Genomic DNA, 20,362 nt, shown 5'->3' on the forward strand with positions numbered 1-20,362 from the left:
AAACACAGCTAGAGGTGGGAGAATCGGTTTCAAGGAAACTGCGACTCTCGCAGGCCTCGATCATTTTTCTCGCTCGGGAGGTTGTTCGCCTGCTCAGGCTCCTCTGCTCCTTCAATCGCTCGGCCTATCTGCTCCTCTCGATCGACCACTTGCCCGATCAGCCTCTTCGCTCGCCCGCTCGGTAACTTTGCTCGGCCGACTTAGCTTGACCGACTGACACTCCTCGCTCGGGTTGTATTTCTGCTTCGCCCGACCGACATCAGCTCGCTCGACCTATCTACTTCGCTCGGCCTGTTTGCTTCGCCCGACCGGTCTCTCACTCGGCCTGTCTACTCAGCCTGTCTTCTTGCCCGACCGACCTCTCACCCAGTCTGCTCTCTGTCTGGCTGAACTTGCTCGGGCTCACTGCTCGGTCGACCAATTTACTGCTTGCCCGCCCCGCCATTAAGTCCGCTCGGACTTTGCTGCTTGGACTCGAAGCAATTAGCAGAAACCAGCCTCTGTTGGTAGCCTGAAATTATCCGTTTTGGTCATCTCGACTGTAAGTTGAATTTAATTCAGTATAATTTAAATTCAGTTAATACCCCATAAATTTCTGGCAACATATTATTTCTTCCAACATCGATTTCTTCTAATCATTGTTGTAGATTTTTGTGTAATCTCTTTGCTCGTGTTAAGTGTGTCTCGGATAGAAGTGCAAACGAATCGAGCTGGCTGGTAAGCTTTTCTAACCGGTTCAAAAAAATATTTGATTTGTATTCGAATTTATTGAATTTGAGTCAAACTCGAACATCTTTTTTTCGAGCCGAATTCGAGCCCAAATTATATTGTTCAATAGTTCACGAGCTGCTTGTGAGCCTTAATTAATATTTTATTAATATAAATTAAATTTATATTAAATAAATAAATTTAGAGTCTTTCAAATACCTATTTTCGAGTAATAATTTGAATAGTTTACGAACATATTCGAATCTTTCAAATCGTACTCGAACCCGAGCTCTAATTCAAATCGAACTCGAACAAAAATTTTAAAATTTTTGAACTTTAAATCGAACTCAAACACGAATATATCTAATTCAAGCTGAATTAGAATCTTAAATTTTTCTACATATTTTACTCCCCTAATTTTGGATCCTCTCTCTCAAGTCTCATCGATTGGTTTATGTGCCATCTTTTTGCTCGAGCTAAGCATGCAAAATCGGGTCCTCTCTTAAGTCTCAATTATCCTCTCTTAAGTCTCAATTATGTGGGTAATTTTCTTTATCTCGTTATATTTTGGATAAGGATTGTAGTGGTACTTTCAAATAAAAAAGGAATATTCTCTATTATTTGTTCGGTAAATTGTGAAAAATCTCTAATCATAATTATACCTTCAGTCTTCATGTCAAAATATTTATTTAATTAATAGATACTAATTTATTTAATTATCTTATTTTTTATAGGTAAAAAAAATTAAAACGAAATATAATTCTTCCTAAATTCAATATATTTGAATTAAAATTTAATATATTTTTTTATTAAAATGAATATGATTTTTTTTCCATTTTACCAATAAATTAAGAGTCATATAAATCGATTGATTTAGGTTGAATCGATTAACTCAATATATTGATGAGATAGAAAAAGAATCATGTTAATTTTGATAAAAAAAATATATATTAAATTTTAATTTAAATATTTTGAATTTAGAATGAATTATATCTTTTAAATTTTTTTTATATCTATAAAAATAAAATACAGTTAGGTAAATTAATATGCGTTAGAAAGTTAAGTAAATAAAAGTTTATATACAGAGAGTACAACAAATTTTTTTCTAATATGGAACCTAGGAGGAATAGTAGTTTATTATGAGGGGTTTTGAGCCTTTTCCCTTATTTGTTTAAAATATCTTTTTTATTTAATTGCACGCAGAGTGTTGTAATAATTTTGTTTTTTTTTCACGGCGATAAAAGTAAGTAATACTTTTTTGAAAGTTTATGTTAATTAATTTATATAAATTAATAATGACCAAAATTACATTAACAAAAAATTAAGTATGTTAAAAAAAATATATAAGCATCCACATCAATTATTCTATTTAAAGATTTTACTCTAAATTTTAGATAAGTTAACTAAAAATCCTCTTCATCGGTTACCATATCCATTCCCTAAATTTAGGGAGCGTTTGGTTTAGGGGAATAGAAGTGAGGAATAGGAATGAGAATGATAATAATTGATTGTCATTGTTAATGTTTGGATTATAAGAATAGGAATACAAATAAGCGAAATGAATCCTTGAAATTGGGTAATAACTTATTCCCATGTACCTCCCATTCAATGAGTCATTACCTTATTTTCATTAATCAAAATATTTCCTTATTCCAAAAATACCTTTGATCTAAATCTAAAATTTTCTCCCTTAATATCAAATATAAAAATATATTTATTTATTTTTTATTTCATATCACTTCTCTCTCCTTGTTCTCTCTCATCATATTTTCTTTCTCATCATTTTATCACACTTTCTCTCTCCTTAATCTCTCTTATCACACTCTCTTTCCTTTTTTTTTCTCACTACACTTTATCTCTCATCATAGTTTCGTTCTCTTCAATCTATTCCATTGCACTCTCTTCCTTCTTTTGTTCTCATCATACTTTCTCTCTCCCTAATCTCTTCCATCGCACTCTCTTCCTTTTTTTTTCTCATCATACTTCCTCTCTCATCATAATTTCTATCTCCTCAATATCTCTCATCACATTCTCTTTCGCTCTCATTACACTTTCTCTCTCCTCAATCTCTCCCATCACATTCTCTTTTCTCTTTCGCTCTTATCACACATTCTCTTTTATCATACTTTCTCTCTCCATAATCTCTCCTATCACACTCACTGTTCTTTTTTTTTCTCATCATACTTTCTCTCTCATCACAAATTCTCTCTCACCATACTTTCTCTCTCCTCATTCTCTCTCACCACACTCTCTTTCCTCGTTTTCCCTCATTATATTTTCTCTCTCTTCATCATCTCCTATCATACTTGCTCTTGCATTATATCTTCTCTCTCATCTTCTCTCATCATGTTCACTGTTTTTTTTTTTTACCCTTAATGGAAAATAAGAGAAAAAAATAGATGTGTGAGAAAGATGAATGTGAGAGAAAAATATGATGAGAGAGAAAGCATGATGAAAAAAATAAAGAGAGAGAAAGTGTTATGAGAGAAAATGATAAAAGAGAGTATAGAGCATGATGAGAGAAGATGAGAGAGAACATGATGCAAGAGAAAGTATATCATTTTCTCTCATAACACTTTCTCTCTTTTTATTTTTTTTCATCATACTTTCTCTCTCATCATATTTTTCTCTCACATTCATCTTTCTCACACATTTATTTTTTTCTCTTATTTTCCATTAAGGGTAAAAAAAGGAAATTTTGATTTATTCCGATAGAAAATATGCAACTAATCAAATATTACTTTTAAGAGCGATATCCATGCTGATACCCATTCCTATTCCACAATACAATGATTTTTATTTCGATTTCTATTCCTAGGAAAGAACCAAACACCCCTTAGATTTGATAAATAGTGATTCTCTAAATTTAGATAATGAAATATTTACCTAAAAATAAAATAATATTTTTTTAATCTCTTTCCTTCCACTTATTTCATAAATATAATAATAAAAAATAGAAGAACGAGAAGAAAATAATAAAAAATTAAGGATGATAGAAATTTTAAGGTATTTGATGTAGTGTGCAGTGAAAAGTGATTATCTAAATTTAATAAAGTAGATCATTTATTCTAAATTTTAGATATAGTAATAGAGAAATTGACTTGATGCTCTCATGTTATTCCAAACAAGTAATCTTCACCGTCCATTCTCAATCCATCGGTAGATTTAGCCGGGCCTGGCCATGACTTGCAGATGGACGAGGAGGAACGGATAGCGTCCTCCTCTGCAGCAGCGAATTCACTCCCAGAGAAGCATCGGTGTCACGGTGACGGCGATCGCGAAAAATGTCGAGTCTGGCCATGGGATCGCCGTGGGTTCGGATTATGGTTCTTCAGGAACTCCGTCCTCCCTTCTGCCTGCCGGGACTAGCCTTGAAGACCTGCCTTTCAATACGGCGGAGGAATCTCTCCGTCTCAGCTTCCGCCGTTACCGACCCCTCCGGGGGCGAGGTGCGCGTCCGTTTCGCTCCTTCTCCTACAGGGAACTTGCACGTCGGAGGAGCAAGGACGGCGCTCTTTAACTACTTGTTTGCCAGGTGACTTCCCTGCCCCCCTTTCTCTCCAAGTTGTTCTCGCTAATTTCTATTTTGGGTTATACTTGTGTTTTCAATGCATTGTTCAGTGTTAAAATTATTCATCAAAATGGTTAAAAGATATGAAATGCTTAAAATGATATGATTTCTTGTAAAGTACGAATTTAGGGTTCGGATGCTCCATATGCTTACTATAATATGAAATTTGGAATCTTTTTGTTTCCTTTGGCCATGATGGTAAATACAAGTTACATTATCATTTCAAAGATGGGATTTTTAATATGCATGCAGCCGCTACTTCGCTGTGCTTTTGGCCATGAGCTGCTCGAAGTTTGTTGAGCTATTCGAGTTCAGTGGTGAACTGTTCACGAGCTATGTAAAAAATCTAAGAAGGTGTCAGAAAGAAGTCGGATAAAATTTTATCTGGTGAAATGGATGCGTAGGCTGTGTCAATATTGAGTTTTTGTTTGATTATAATACCATGTCCGTTTTTAGAGCAATGCAAAAGTGGTTTCTATTGTAGCTGCACTCTGTTAATTATCAAAGTATTTAGAATTTAGCATATTTTTGTTCCCGACAACATTGCTTGATCAAATCCTTTGCAGGTCTCAAGGTGGGAAGTTTGTTCTGCGAATTGAGGACACTGATTTAGAAAGATCTACCAGGAAATCAGAAGAAGCGATGCTGAATGATTTATCTTGGCTTGGTCTTGATTGGGATGAAGGTGGGCATACTCATAGTTTCTGTACCCTTTTATTGACTGAAGTGACTTTCTGTTCATTATATTTCACCTTATTTTCAGATTCACCTTTTCTCCTTAATTTTTAAATCATCAGAGCATGGTAAAAAAAGGAAGCTATTCATGTTAATGCAGTGCAAACCATGTCACTCATCTGCCTAGCCCATGTTAGTGCTATTTGCTAAAATGTCTGGATGACACAGATTTATTTTTAATCTTTTCATCAACCTAATTGAGTCAACTCATGATTGCTTAGTGACTAAATTCACCAATACACGCTGCAAAGCATATCCTTCATCAGCACTTGCAAACTAATTCCTAGGTTAGATCCTCAGATTCAGTGTTATCTGTTAAAATTTTTAATTAGAGGTTTCATTTGTAATGGTAATGGAACAGAGTGGTGTGCATCTGGGCATGAGCACACATGGGAACTATCTTGGTTATGTTAATGACGAAACAAATTCTCTTAAGTATTTTCATATTTGTGTGCTAATGTGATTGGTTCAAATCGTTCCTTTCATGTGATATGCAAATAAATAGCCTCAGAATTTCATTTGTCATTACCTATTATTCAATCTTTTGGAATTAAAAGATGGTTCTTTGCAGTAAAAAAAAAAAGGGCAGCCCGGTGCAGGAAGCTCCCGCCATGCGGGGTCTCGGGGAAAGATCCATTGGACGTAGCCTTACCTTGCTTTTTGCAAGAGGCTGCTTCCAGGATTCGAACCCGTGACCTTTTGGTCACATGACAACAACTTTATCGTTGCAATTAAAAGATGGTTCTTTGCAGTAACCAACACTAAATAAAATTTTTAGTAAAACTTCAATATATTGCATCTCCTAGACCTTAATCTCTGTGTTATTGTGTGGGATGCCACACATTCATAAGTTTCTTTCTGTTGCATTAGATGTCACTTAACATTTCATAATCTTCCAGGTCCTGGTGTGGGTGGAGAATATGGTCCTTATCGACAATCAGAACGGAACTCCATGTACAAAGAATATGCTGAGAAGTTGTTGGAATCTGGCACTGTTTATAAGTGTTTCTGTTCTAATGAGGTAGTTACCAAATGGTAACAAATGGAACTCTATTCTGCATGCAGTATTTGTTGGTTAAATAACGGCATATGTATGGGGTTTACAGAATGCTTGTAAAATTGACATAGTTACTTTGAAAGAACCAAAATAACTACGTTGACTCAGACACCATATATGAATAAACTGCCAGTGGATAATCTCTTAAATAAAACTCTTTGTTTGACAAATGCTGCACGTTCTTTATCTCTTCCATTTGCTTGTTTCTTGTGCATTAAAACTAGAAAGCCATTTGCTTCTCTGCTTTCTAAGAGAACAGAAATCATGTGGAACAACTTGAATTTGTATTTTTTTTGTTCCCTTTGTTTTTCTATTTTTTATTTGTTCTATAGTGTTTATTCGTCACAGTGATATATCATGAAAACTGCTCATATGTTGTTTTGTGTTTTTTTTCTTTGTCATAGTATTTTACTAGTTTCTTTATTTCTCTAACTAACTATATATATGTATACTTCTATATGTGATATGATATAAGATGACCTAATAAAAGATTTGGGAAAAATATAATTACCTTCAGAATGGAAAACCCTCTCAGCATGAAGAAAGCTACATCTGATAGGCAGTTGCAATTTTATTGATGATTTTGTTTCTAGATTAAAATAAGTATCTAAAGCATCATGACCATTAGGTTCCAAATATTTGATTGGGAGTTAATTTCTTGATTAGATTATAGTTGTGTTGACAAGGTAATTTTTCTAGAAAGATTTGGTGTCCTACTTAATGGTTTCATACATGATTGTTAAAATCGGTATTGGTGTCCGGATTGAATGGTAAAAAAATCCAAGTATTATCTATATCAAAACCATAGGATTGGTGAAATTTGAATCATCATGAAAGTTTTAGAAAAGTGAATAGTCAAATAATTTCATTTGCGGGGATAGGAGATAACAAATGATATTTCATTGTAATTTTTTTAGGATAGGGGAAGGTCACATGTCATGACCCCTGTTATTTAATATATAAATATGTGTATATGGGAGCATGCCATCTTTAGGTAAAGACAGATTTGGAATGTAGGACTAGGACCTTAGCAGCAACTTCCAAGTCTTTTTCAGCTTGGAAGAAGTCATCTTCAACGATCAGTCATAATAAATTTATTATAGATTATATTTGCTAAATGTTGAATTGTTAATAACCTAATTATAGAATACAAATAATCAATAATATTAATAAAATTCATATAAATAGTATCAAATTAGTATTAATAGTACAAATTATTAATATCACATTTTAAAAATATTAAATACTATTTGTTGACATAGAAATGATAAATAATAACTATATATCAGAATTCTGCAACATATAGTTTCGCTGGGATCTTAATCACATTTAATCGAGTTTGTATATATATAATGTTATGAGGCCATTGTTAGCAAGGGGATATTGTATTCCCTCTCAATTGGCATTAGGTTTGAGAAAGAGATGGAAGAGGTGTTGAATCCTTTAGCTAGTAGATTGTGAGACAAATCTTAAGTGGTGATGTGGCTAGGATTCACACACCTTCCCATGCACATCAGCTACGATTCAAATTGAGATAGGCAGAAAGTAGGCTAGATTGCTTGAGTTTTCCAAACTTAACCTAAAAAGGGCAGCCCGGCGTACGAAGCTCCCGCCATGCGGGGTCTCGGGAAATGATCCATTGTACACAGCCTTACCCTGTTTTTTTGCAAGAGGCTGTTTCCAGGATTCGAACCCGTGACCTTTTGGTCACATAGCAACAACTTTATCGTTGCGCCAAGGCTCCCCTTCTTTCCAAACTTAACCTAATCTAACTAAATTTCAACTGATTTCATTATTTGACACTGTCAATTTGATTAAAACCCAATCAATTATATCTATTTTATAGTGGAGCATATTCCATTTCTAAGAAAATCTTTCAGATCTCTAGCTCTTTAAATTTCTTCATCAATGTTTATGAGGTGATCAATTTCTTGGTAAAAGTTGGATTGTCCTTTGCCAATACTAGTCTCACTCATGGCAATCTGACTGATTTCATAAAGAGCGTCAAATGTTTTGGGAAGGTTCTTCAAAGCATTTAGAAGGAAGAAGGATAGCTGAGAGGATCCTTGGAGTCTAGGAAGAAAGAGGAGAGTGGAATGTACCCACAATACAAAATTCGAGACACAAAGAGACAAAGGAGAGATTTTTCCTTACCTTACTTGGGCTAATGTGTTAGTATTTCTACGTGGAGTCTGATTGATTTGCAGGGAGCCCACTTAATTACAAGTTTCACCCTATGTTTTCATTGGCTGGAGTCTTGGGTGCACATAACCTTTTAGACCAGTAGCATAATGACATTGGGCTAGAGTGGTAGTTAGGCCCGATGTGAATCATGTGATTTATCATCTTTATGATTTATCTGATATCTGACAGCTTCATGATGTTTGTTCACAATGTCAACACTTGTAAATATTAAGGTTGAAATTATGAGGTCATTAGAAGCTACGATCGGCACCAATCCTGGGTATTATTATCAGTGGCTGCATCACCAATTATATGTTGTGATGCTTCTTTTAATAGGTGTGATGTGTTAATACCTTCTACAAAAATGTGTAGTTCCAACCAGTATGTAGTTGGAACTAATTATCTTTAATGCTTTTTTAAAAAAACATTTTTGTCTTTGACCAACAGGTGTCCCTACACCACATTGGATGTGAGATGATTCCCATTTAGGGGTGGGAGCAACAGGTTTAAATCATTCTAGTAGTACCATTATATGAATCCTGACCTTTGGCAGAAAGTCCATATCTGGCTCGCTTACCACTAGAAGCAATTGTTCCTCTTTTAGACGTCTTTAGTCTACTATAATCTCAGAAAATAACTTTAGTGTAACTATGAAAAATTAATGTTGTGGTTACTTGGAGGAGAAGAATAAAATAGTTTAATTGAAAGGAAAATAAAGGAAATGAATTGCATTACTTGAAGGGGAGCCTTGGCGCAACGGTAAAGTTGTTGCCATGTGACCAAAAGGTCACGAGTTCGAATCCTGGAAACAGCCTCTTGCAAAAAGCAGGGTAAGGCTGCGTACAATGGATCCTTCCTTGGAACCCCGCATGGCGGGAGCTTCGTGCACCGGGCTGTCCTTTTTTTTTTACTCTATTCTATTCTTCTTGTTTACTAGAAAAGAAATAATATTAATTACTTATGTGCTTATTAGATGCTTAGACTTCATTTCCCTCTATTTCCAACCAATTTGGGTCAATATAAAGTAGAGAAATTTGATGGAAGTAAAATTTTCCTCTCCTCTCTAATTCTTCCAATATATAGGATTAATTGATGATTTTATTTTATTTTTCCTTTCCTACTTTTGTCTGAGTAAACACAGCAGATGCTAGACATGGCATAATTCTTAGAAAACAACCCAGCTGTTTTGAAATTTATATCATGTTTAATTTACCAGAAATTTCAGTTCAAAAGTAGGCTTACAAAATGTAATATGATATGTCAGAAAACTAGACATTTGTTATTTCATCTTCATATAAAGATACTATACACATGGCATGCATTTGTATACTCATATTTCCTTAATTTCCAGCTGGCTTATCTATACTAAGCTAGTTGATTAGTTTGAATCAAAATCTTTCAGAACTTACAAGGTTGATCTTGTTTACATTTAATTTGATTGGAATTTGTATAAAGAAATGATGAACTAATAAAATGGCAAGTGGAGAAATTTCTTGACATAAATAATGTGGTAGTTGTAAAGGAATCATATTCTATAATTTGGAAATTAAATTCTTCTATGTCTACATTGTCATCTATACGGTAATTTGGAGCTTTATCTGAATAATTGGTTGATGCATCATGGTTATTTTGCTGAAATAGAAGCTACACGTGGAAATTAGAATATGAGGTCCTGAGGAGTGTCACTCTTAAAAATTCTCCCAAATTCTGTTTGAAAAGTCACTTTTGAGTTTTGACCTGATTAGGAATGGCATTGTTGCAGGAACTTGAACAAATGAAGGAAACAGCAAAAAGGTTGCAACTGCCACCAGTATACACAGGAAAGTGGGGCACAGCTCCAGACAAGGAAATTCAGGAGGAGCTGGCAAAAGGTACACCATACACATACCGCTTCCGTGTACCAAAAGAAGGAATCTTGAAGATCACAGATCTTATCCGTGGTGAAGTAAGCTCTATATTGACTTGCGCATTGCAGTGATGATTTTTTTCAGATTACTCTTCGTCTGAAGCATCATATATACCTTCAATTTTCTTTATTTCTGTTTGTATGGTGACTGTTAATTGATTTGATAGTATTATGAAGGTCAGTTGGAACCTGGATACACTTGGTGACTTTGTGATTATGAGGAGTAATGGACAGCCTGTATACAATTTCTGTGTCACTGTCGATGATGCTACTATGCGTATCTCACATGTCATAAGGTGATTCCTAAACACCTCAAAATTTCAACTGTGTAAAGAATTTTCCCTATGAAACCTCTCCCCTTATTTTATTATACACCAGAGCTGAGGAACATTTACCAAACACCTTGCGACAAGCACTTATATACAAAGTAAGTTTTATGCTCCTTATGTTTCCCTTTTGACAATCTCTCAACAATTGATTAAATATTCAGTTAGGCATCATTATCTATCGCAGGCACTTGGATTTCCAATGCCTTCTTTTGCACATGTCTCTTTAATTCTAGCCCCAGATAGAAGTAAACTATCAAAACGTCATGGAGCAACATCTGTAGGGCAGGTATCAAGCTCTTACCTGTTAATTTCAGTATATAGAAGCTTACATGATGTCAATTTATATCTGATGTTTTCCTTTTACAGTTTAGAGACATGGGTTACTTGCCCCAGGCAATGGTGAATTACTTGGCACTATTAGGTTGGGGTGATGGGACAGAAAATGAATTCTTCACCATCAATCAACTTGGTAGCTTATTCCTTTCTCTTTGTTGACACATTTTGTTGTCATGCTTGGATTAAGAATTGGTCTGTGGCGGCTTGTTAATTTATGAATTCCTGTAATTTTGCAGTTGAGAAATTCTCCATTAGCCGCGTTAATAAAAGTGGAGCAATCTTTGATGGAACAAAGTTAAGGTAATAAAAGTTAAAGCATTCTCATGGTTTTGTCTTCCTTTTGAATGACAATTATATGCAAAATGTCAGATCTTTCTCAGGTTTGTATTAATTTGAACTTGTTTTTGGTGTACACAGAGCTTGCTGAAGCTATATTTCTGCATAGGATATAGCTATTCTTTCTTGTTTGTATTTATTGTGTTAAACCTCTGAATATTTGATGCTTTTGTGTTTATAATTGCTTTCTTGTGAGACTGATATGGTTTAGATTTGATGATGGTATAGTTTTATGCATGTAACAACAAATATTATTTCAGTTTTTTTGTTACTTATCTAAAATGGTTCATACTCAATTAGGTGGATGAATGGGCAGCATTTAAGATCTCTTCCTCCAGAAGAGTTGATCTCAATTTTCAGAGACCGGTGGAAGTCCACAGGAATTCTCCTAGAATATGATGGTGCATTTGTTAAGGTTGTTGCATTTTGTCATTTAGTGCAAAGATATGAGTTTCGAGTTAAAATATAGATCATATGTTTTGCTATTTTACACATTCAGCATTTATTTACAGATGCTAGTTGTCTGCATTTCTCATACTATTAGAATATCTAGACGTGTATGATTCATGGTGCTGGTTAAGTACTATTTTGGTAAATCATTGCTTGCTGCGGACTTGGGTTTTGCTTGTGACCATATATATACTTCCATTCTCGAAATTATACTGTGTTTGTGGTAACTGATGGACTGGAAGTTGGGAGTTCAACATAGGTTGGACCATTATATTTGGTCTAGGATATTAAATTATTTCAATGTTTTTTTCCCCCAATAGTTTCATATACTGTAGCAAAAGGTGATTACGAATCACGGGGTCAACTTATATCCAACCGCCAAGTTGGCTAGGGGTGGGAGGTTTTTTTTCCCTGAGGGCATGCGTCCTCTGGGAATTAATCCTTTACCCCATTGTAGCAAGACCCAATAGTTTCATACACGAGTATATTGTAAGTGGCAGGACTAAGAGCATGTGACTTAGACTCGATGCCTTAATTTATTGAGGTGGAGGTGATCCATAAAGTATCTACCCACATTAATTAGTCTCGCTGTAGGTAGGCAATTTGGCAATGTCAAACTAAATTAAATTTATTTCTATGATCAATTGAAATGATATGTTATCTTATCTGCAAAATATCAGGTAAAGACTAAAGGTTTAATTTTGATCATATGTTTATTATTATTATTATTATGATTATTTTTGTTGAGCACTTTCCTTATAAAGAAAGAATGATTTTAACTGAGAGCATGACACTAGCAGCAAATTTCACTCTACAGGGTGCAACAGAGCTGTTAAAGGATGCCATTGAGTTAGTGTCTGATGCAGAAAAGGCTCTACAAAACTTGTTGTCGTATCCACTGCACTCGACTTTAGTCAGGTAATGTGTTATCTTCCAGTATTGTTTATTTCTCTAGATTAGTAGAAACATGCATCAGCCTCATATAGTTAGCTAGCAGTAATATCCCTCCCGTACCTTTCCTCCGACTCAGATATAAGTTGGTTTATCACACGGATTTCCATCCTCATTAAAGTATCTTGCCCTCGCTGTTTCAATTTTAGGGTTTATTTTTCTGAATATCTTATTCTCAAAGCATGCATTATGGAATTTACAGTGATGAATGCAAACCTGTTGTTCAAGATAAGCTCTCGGAGGTGGCTGCTAGTTTGATATCTGCTTATGAAAGTGGAGAGCTCCGTCAAGCGCTGGAGGAAGGCCATGCTGGTTGGCAAAAATGGGTGAAAAGCTTTGGCAAGTCTTTGAAACGCAAGGTCAGGTCCAACTTAGATGGATTTTGCTATTAAGTTTCCAACCAATGCTATTCTGCCCCCATGTTTTTCCTGGTCAATCATGCAATGGCTTTTCAAAAAATAAACAGTCTTGTTTCATTTTCACGTCGATTATATTTTTATTCACCAACATCAATGTTAAGAACTACGCCAGAATTCAGTGCATGATCCTAAATAGAGAGGATTTTGTAACTTGTTAATGCCATTGCTGTCTAGTTGCTAGCATTGTCATGTAATATGGTCTGATAATTTTTGTGCATTTGTTTGATCCTTTCGCGGGATCTTCCAACAGGGGAAATCTCTATTTATGCCTATTCGGGTATTGCTCACCGGTAAACTACACGGCCCCGACATGGGAGGAAGCATAATTCTGATACATAAAGCAGGTACCTGTGGAGCAATCAGTCCCCAAGCTGGTTTCATAACCCTAGACGAGAGGTTCAAGATGCTCAAGGAGGTGGATTGGGAGTCACTGCCACAGGTGGAGGAGCCACTGCAGTCTCCGGCCGGAGTACCTTCCTAAGCAAATATGTAAAATTAGCGATAAGAGTTTTGAATTATCGAAAGCTATATTTTTATTTTAAGATCAAATGGTTTCCCCATTCCAGGAATTTCTTGTAAAATTTATTATTCTCAAAATAAATGTGAACTTCCTGAAAGTACTTTTGAATTATTTCAAATTTTACTATTTTTCATTGTGGCCCTTCTAGTTTACCTAAATTATTCTTTGCTTCCTCTCTTCATCCTAGAGGAGATTTTCAATTGGCCCTTGAACTCTCAAAGATGTCTCGATTTGGTTTCTCGCGAAGCCCGTTACGGGGTTAATTAGGATTACTGAGATTTGTTTTCTATTTTTAAAAAAATGAAAATTGAAAAATCTGAATGCAGGACCAGTCAGATCTGCCGGTCCATTTTTTTTTTTTTAATAAGAAGATGGTTCATTTCTAATTACGGTCACATCATGATCTTAATTTAGTTGTAATTGATTGTGATCTTTTTTTTAATTTATTGTCCTTATCAAATTATAGTTTAGGTCGAAGCGAGCGATCGAAGGCCACTTGAAGGCAGTCGGAAGTGAGCAAGTATCTAAGTTGTCGGCGGTTGAGCAGCGGGTGGCTTTCAGAAGACTCCCGATCATCTGCAACGACCTAAATTATAATTTGATAGGGACGGTGAATTTAAGGAAGGATCACAACTAATTACGGTTGGATAATTACGATCTGACTATAATTAGGAGGAGTCCATCTCATGATTTTTTTTAAAAAAAAAAATTTACCAAAAGATTTATTCCTGTCCTAGGCCCTGTCCATTTATTGATGGGTTGAATTATAATTTAGTGGGATTCAGTTCACCTGGATCCCTTGATCTTGGACCAAGATCTGGTCTCAATATTTAAAAGTGAAAAAGAATGAAGTGGTAAACCGGTTTTATTAGTCCGTTAATATTGCGGATTAACACGGAAGCCCGACTATTAACGAGCCCTAATAACGGCCCAAGACTGCGAATAAACGACGGAGCTCCGGACCCGGTTCGGTCATGTTGGACCACGGTGACTATTTATGAACCGGTGCGACTAGATCACCCCGCTTCTGGAAACCTCGACGCTGCGAAACCCTTTGCGCTTGTTCGCGTGACGGATCCGCCGCCCCGTTCTGCTCTTCGCTCACCTGCCTAGTTTTTTCCGTCGTGTACGTCGTCGCTTCCTTCGAATCCTTAATTTCCCACCAATTTCTGGGCTTGTACGTCTTGATCGTTTAAACGCTTGATGCCTTTGGTATGGCTAGGGTTTCGATGTCTGTTGCCGTCGAAAGGTATCAGTCGAGATCGTTGTCCTAGGGCGGATAAACATGCCTTCTTAGTTGGCCTTCGTCGAATTTTAGGCTTTTGTGGATGCAAATGTTCACACTAGGGTTGTTAACTCTTTTAAATGTCTGTTTCAGCTGTGTAGGGCTTTTGTTTTGGCATTTAGGACATATACCATGAGATAATAATCAGTTCTTCTATTAGATGATGATAGTAACTGAGGTATGTAAATGTGACGGAAATTTTAATCTTCTCTGATATTGATTAACTTTTGTGTCCTATTTAATCCTTTTTTTTCAGGGAGTGCTAATAAGGAAGAGTTTTGATCTTGTTGTGGCAGGTATTCTTGAAGCTGTAGAGTCTGTTCTGGAGCTTGGTTTTGATGGCGGAACACTTGGCTTCAATCTTTGGCACAGAAAAGGACAGGGTGAACTGCCCGTTTTATTTCAAAATTGGAGCTTGCAGGCATGGGGATAGGTGCTCACGGCTCCACAACCGCCCCACTATATCACCAACCCTACTTCTGTCCAATATGTATCATCGACCTGACATGATTACTCCAGGCGTTGATGCTCAGGGCCAGCCAATTGATCCACAAAAGATCCAAGAGCACTTTGAGGACTTTTATGAGGACATTTTTGAGGAGCTTTACAAGTTTGGTGAGGTTGAGAGTCTTAATGTATGTGACAACCTTGCTGACCATATGATTGGAAATGTCTATGTTCAATATAGGGAAGAGGATCAAGCAGCTGCTGCTATGAGGGCCTTACAGGGACGATTCTACTCAGGACGCCCTATAATCGTCGATTTCTCTCCCGTCACAGACTTTAGGGAAGCCACTTGCCGACAGTTTGAAGAAAATAGTTGCAACCGTGGTGGATATTGCAATTTTATGCATGTGAAGCAAATTGGTAGGGAACTGCGCAGGAAATTATTTAGTCGGTATCGAAGAACAGGCATGCGAAGAAGTAGAAGCCGCAGTCATAGTCCAAGCCCATACTATAAGAAGAATTCACGTGACTTTGATCGTGGTGATTTTCGTGATCGAGGAGATTATCGGGACGGTGGGCAGAGGAGGGGGGACAGACATGGAAGCTTTGAAAGAGACGGAGGAAGGCGGAGACATGGAAGTCCAAGACGCATAAAGAGTCCAGTAAGGGAAGGAAGCGAGGAACGAAGAGCTAAGATTGAGCGATGGAACCGGGAAAGGGAGGAGAAACAAGGGTGAGACAATGTGGACTTTGCTTATTGCTACTCGAATGCTTAAATGATGGCTGGTTGAGGTTTTTGTTGGGGGTTTTTCTTCTTCTTCTTATAGATTAGAAGTTATCCAGCCACTTCATTGAACTTCTTGAACATCAACAATTTCATCTTTATGTGCTTTTGTGATATGCTATCGAACCTTGTAGCCTGTTACATCTTATTCATATTTTCATGGTTCTCTTCTGTGCTGTATTGCTTAGAATTCATTTGGCTTGTTTGAACCATTTGAACCCACTAGCTTCGCTCAATAGTTCCCTAGATGTTAATTCATAATCCATGTATTTTATCAATATCCATTTTACATTTAAGTGATGATTCTTGAATTATAGATTAACTGAAATGGAATGGAATATTATTTCAAATTTTCTATATTTATGCGATATGAAAATCAAAATTCGAAGAGAACCAATCATTCTGATTTCATTTCAACTTATTAAAAGTTCCGTGTTTTGAAGGAAAAAAAAATATTAACATGAATATTACTGATACACTGGAACATCAAGATCAACTAGCAAAATATGAAATTGACAACTTCTCAGTTCATCAAACCATTTGTTGGAAAATGAATGGAAATAAAGATGATTTTATGTGTAGCAGATTTTAGTCCAACAAGGAATAGGGATGAGGAGCTGCGGAAGAATACACTAGCAGACGAGAAGGATATGCATGACATTTTTGAGGGGTGAGAAATTGTGGAGGAAGATTGTTTGTGGAAAAGGTCGGAGTTGGATTTGGGTGAGCTCAACTTTGGACGGCTAGATTATCATCTAAATGATTAGATGAGAAAATGGTCAACTTTGAGTTGATCGTGTCTAGACGCCCAGACTCCATACACCCGTACCAAATAAAGGCGCTCAGATTGTACCCCATCTTAACAAGGTAACACGGAGTCCACGTCAATTGACTCCAGGCACTTGGATCGAGTCTAGACGCTCGGGAAACAAAGATCCGTTGGAAAGATATCGTTGGTAGCAAGAGATTTGAATTTACCTTGCAGACTATTCACCCTCTCTCTAGCCGGCCTACTCGGATCTATATACTCCATGTAGTGTTGTCGAAAGCGCATGAGATAGTATATTGGTGCAAATATATAATACTCGTAATATATGGGTAATGTGATTGCTCAATATTATAAAAAAATACTGATAAGATAATTTTCTTATTTTGATACGACATTGAATCGTGGCATTTATTTAATACGGGGATTATAAAATGTTATAAAAGGATTCTACTCTAAAAAATCTATTAACTTCCACGATTTTTCTTACGTATTTCCTCCACTTCACTCACTTAAATATCGAAATAGCTATACCAAGATCTCTTGGTCTGCATGATAACGTTTTTTCTTCCTCCCCTTTTGTGTTCTCTACTATCCACCTTAGCGAGGTCTTTTCTTCCTGTCAACATTCCAGCCAGGTCTAGCTTCATTAATTTTAGACGGGCCACCCCTCTGTTTTTCTCAAGAGGACAGCGCGCCATGTAAAAGATTGAATTGTTAGGTTGACTGGATCTAGGGTGGGTGGGTAGGCTGTGAGATGACTCGGCACTTGTATTGACAAAGGGAGATGTACAATGTTGAATGAATAAGAGAAAACTAGAGGGATGATCGATAAGATCCATGTTGATGATCACGACAATCGACATGTGATGTGAGCTCGAAGATCGCCTACCCGCCGCACGTATTGACATTTCCACCAGGCTTGAAAGTTCATTTTTGGTTTTGGTATCATTTTTGAGAGACGAGGGCTTCATAAGAATTTGTTACATTATACAAGTCGATTAAATAATAAATTTGAACAATTCATTAAATTGAATAAATAAGTTTGTTTATCACGTTAATCATGAATAAAGATTATGAATTGTTTATCAATAAGTTTCATAAAACAAAGTTTGTGAATGGTCAATGATTCATAAGAGTTTGTGAATTCGAGTTTCTTTTACAAAAATTTGCCAATTTTCGTCGCCCTTTCAATTGACACTGTAGCGTACATGGCGATGGCCACGTGGAATGTGCCGACTGGGCAGCCTCACGTGCCGCTTGGTCCCACATGGAGTGGGCCAGCCCGCCCATTGGCCTCCCAGGTGCCCCCGCGTGGCCTCAATCGTCTCCTCCAATCTTCCCCGCCCACGTCAGCCTCCACGCCGACACCGCTCAAAGTTTGGAGCTTCTTTTTCTTCGCTTATCCACCTGCTGCAATCAATGCCTTCTCGAGGTTGTAGATCATGGCGGAGGGCGTTATCTCTGCGACTCTGTTGCTGTTTTTGTCGTCGGATTGAGGCGGGAGTGGTGAAGCAGAGTGCGACGGTGACAAGAGAGGGAGAACAACTGGCGAACAAGTGGTGGGAGAGAGTCGATGCGCCGCCCATGGCCAGATCTGAATCAGGCCGAGGAAATGCCGGCGGCGGCATCGAGTCGTCGCGCTACCTCCATTACCTCCTCGGCGGACAAACGCTGTCTCCTTCCGCGGACGTGCATCCGCCTGAGGATTCAAAGCCGTCGCCGGAGCAATGTTCCTCCGACCAAGTTCCTACCGGAGGCGACCGGCCGGCCTCGAATTCCGCCTTACGACGTCCACGCGGCCGCCCCCCAGGCTCCAAGAACAAGCCCAAGGCCTCGGTGGTGGTCGCGCAGGACACGCCCAACTTGCTCCGCTCCCACGTGATCGAGGTCGCTGCCGGCGCCGACGTGGTCGGGAGCGTCACCGAGTACGCGCGCCGGAGGGGGCGCGGGGTGAGCGTGCTCAGTGGCTACGGAGCTGTCTCTGACGTCGCACTGCGCCAGCCTCAGGCGGCGTCCGCGACCGTGCTCAGGGGGCGGTTCGAGATCCTGTCGCTGACGGGGACGGTGCTGCCTCCCCCTGCGCCGCCGGGCGCGGGAGGACTGAGCGTGTTCCTGGCGGGAGGTCAGGGCCAGGTGGTGGGCGGCTGCATGGCGGGGCCCCTGATGGCCGCTGGCCGGGTGGTGCTCACGGCGGCCACCTTCTCGAATGCGGTGTACGAGCGGCTCCCGGTGGAAACCAACGAGGATACCTCCGCCGGAGACCGCAACCCCACTAACCCTGCTGCAAGTAGCGCTTTCGGAAGGATGAAACCGCCGCCGCCGCCTTTCTAATCGCCGCCAATGGAATCAAGAACATCATCTCCAATTTCATCGAAATTCTTGTGGAAATCATTCTGATTCCCATTTTCGACATGTTTTTCTGCATTTGCACTTTGTTTCAGTCTTTCGAGTCAATTTCATTTTCATATGTCAAACCTTTTAGTGTAGTGTATCAATTGACAGGCTCCTAATCGATTGCACAGGGACTCTGCTGAGACATTGTTGAAGTATTTAAATAACGGATTTAATTTGATTGAATTTACTGCCCTCTGTCTTTCTTTTGAGCACCACCCTAAAAAAAAATAATTATTTTTGACACCTGTAGTTAGAAAATATGGGTCGGACCGAAGAATGGTTCCGGCTAGGTCGGGCATAAAAGGAGGAGGATATGGTATTTTGACGCTCAGATTTACACGAGTGTTTGTGATTGTATGTTACTCGACGCTGTGGACTCAGGCATGTCATAGCTTGAATCAATTGGGGATGAGTCTAGATTTCTTGATCCATAAAAAAAATAGACTAAGAGATATCATCATACTTGTAAGTGGTTCATCTTCTGATCTACTTTTTGGTGGATCAGAGAATCTGCTCCCTTTGATGATTGGCACTAAAGGTTCGAGCTTAGGGAAGTTTAAAAATATTTTTGGGCGAGGGTTTAATTTGATGATGAAACATTTTAAAAAGGGGTGATCGACCAGTAACATTAGCTTAATCGAACGTTGAAGCCGTTATGAGAAGGTGATTATTATTGAAGGTTGCCAACTTTTATAAAAGGGGTATCATAATAAAAGTCATTTACTTGGTCAATGTGATAAAAGGAGATTGGTAAAATAAGGATGGAATATGATTTTCTCTCTAATAATATCTCATTCAAAAACATAGTCTCGTTTAAGAATGGACCCATGGTAGCCCTAACGATGTAACTGAGTTTGTATTCGGATGATAAATTTATATCATAGGAATAATATTTGAATCCCTTAAATTTATTCTCTTAGGAAATAAGTTTTTTTTTCATCTAAGAGGCCGCTCAATATCGTAATTTACCTCTCTTGCACATGACCCTGAAGCAGACAGTGGAGTGTAAATTTGTATCATAGGAACAATATTTGAATCCCTTGGATTCATTTATTTAGAAAATAAGTTTTTTCCATCCGAGAGGTCGTTCAGTATCATAATTTACCTATCTTCCATGAGACCTTGGAGTAGACAGTGAATGGATATCTAGGATGAACGTTATCATCTTTTTATCACATGAA

The 20,362-nt window shown here is 37.7% G+C and overlaps 3 protein-coding genes across 5 annotated transcripts; all 3 read left to right on the forward strand.

Annotated features, from left to right (window-relative positions):
* The first annotated feature begins 3,888 nt into the window (after positions 1–3,888).
* LOC122015962 (glutamate--tRNA ligase, chloroplastic/mitochondrial-like) lies at positions 3,889–13,635 on the forward strand. The gene is made up of 13 exons (XM_042573074.1): positions 3,889–4,243; positions 4,846–4,964; positions 5,914–6,035; positions 10,018–10,200; positions 10,339–10,457; positions 10,540–10,588; positions 10,675–10,776; positions 10,857–10,959; positions 11,063–11,126; positions 11,463–11,577; positions 12,430–12,530; positions 12,766–12,922; positions 13,233–13,635. The coding sequence occupies exons 1-13, from the start codon at positions 3,993–3,995 to the stop codon at positions 13,461–13,463; spliced, it is 1,716 nt and encodes a 571-aa protein (XP_042429008.1). The 5' UTR covers positions 3,889–3,992; the 3' UTR covers positions 13,464–13,635.
* An 814-nt stretch (positions 13,636–14,449) lies between these two features.
* On the forward strand, positions 14,450–16,189 carry LOC122016095 (splicing factor U2af small subunit B-like). Of its 3 annotated transcripts, none has more exons than XM_042573283.1 (3): positions 14,503–14,628; positions 14,881–14,965; positions 15,084–16,189. In XM_042573283.1, exon 3 carries the CDS (start codon positions 15,126–15,128, stop codon positions 15,969–15,971), a length of 846 nt encoding a protein of 281 aa, XP_042429217.1. In that variant the 5' UTR covers positions 14,503–14,628; positions 14,881–14,965; positions 15,084–15,125; the 3' UTR covers positions 15,972–16,189. The 3 variants fall into 3 exon arrangements, with proteins under 3 accessions (XP_042429216.1, XP_042429217.1, XP_042429218.1); XM_042573284.1 differs by lacking the exon at positions 14,503–14,628 and adding an exon at positions 14,734–14,751; XM_042573282.1 differs by lacking the exon at positions 14,881–14,965 and having other exon boundaries at positions 14,450–14,628.
* Positions 16,190–17,929: 1,740 nt separating this feature from the next.
* On the forward strand, positions 17,930–19,321 carry LOC122015993 (AT-hook motif nuclear-localized protein 29-like). The gene has a single exon (XM_042573118.1). It carries the CDS (start codon positions 18,015–18,017, stop codon positions 19,116–19,118), a length of 1,104 nt encoding a protein of 367 aa, XP_042429052.1. The 5' UTR covers positions 17,930–18,014; the 3' UTR covers positions 19,119–19,321.
* Positions 19,322–20,362: the final 1,041 nt, after the last annotated feature.

Source organism: Zingiber officinale, chromosome 8B (genome assembly GCF_018446385.1).
Source record: "Zingiber officinale cultivar Zhangliang chromosome 8B, Zo_v1.1, whole genome shotgun sequence".
Classification (NCBI taxonomy): Eukaryota; Viridiplantae; Streptophyta; class Magnoliopsida; order Zingiberales; family Zingiberaceae; genus Zingiber; species Zingiber officinale.

What these genes read in the sequence shown, in the direction of transcription:
- LOC122015962 (XM_042573074.1), top strand. Translation starts at nt 3,993, where the DNA reads ATGTCGAGTCTGGCCATGGGATCGCCGTGGGTTCGGATTATGGTTCTT. An exon ending in CGTATCTCACATGTCATAAG is followed by an intron (nt 10,458 to 10,539) that starts GTGATTCCTAAA and finishes ATTATACACCAG; the next exon opens with AGCTGAGGAACATTTACCAA. An exon ending in GACAAGCACTTATATACAAA is followed by an intron (nt 10,589 to 10,674) that starts GTAAGTTTTATG and finishes TATCTATCGCAG; the next exon opens with GCACTTGGATTTCCAATGCC.
- LOC122016095 (XM_042573282.1), top strand. Translation starts at nt 15,126, where the DNA reads ATGGCGGAACACTTGGCTTCAATCTTTGGCACAGAAAAGGACAGGGTG.
- LOC122015993 (XM_042573118.1), top strand. Translation starts at nt 18,015, where the DNA reads ATGTGCCGACTGGGCAGCCTCACGTGCCGCTTGGTCCCACATGGAGTG.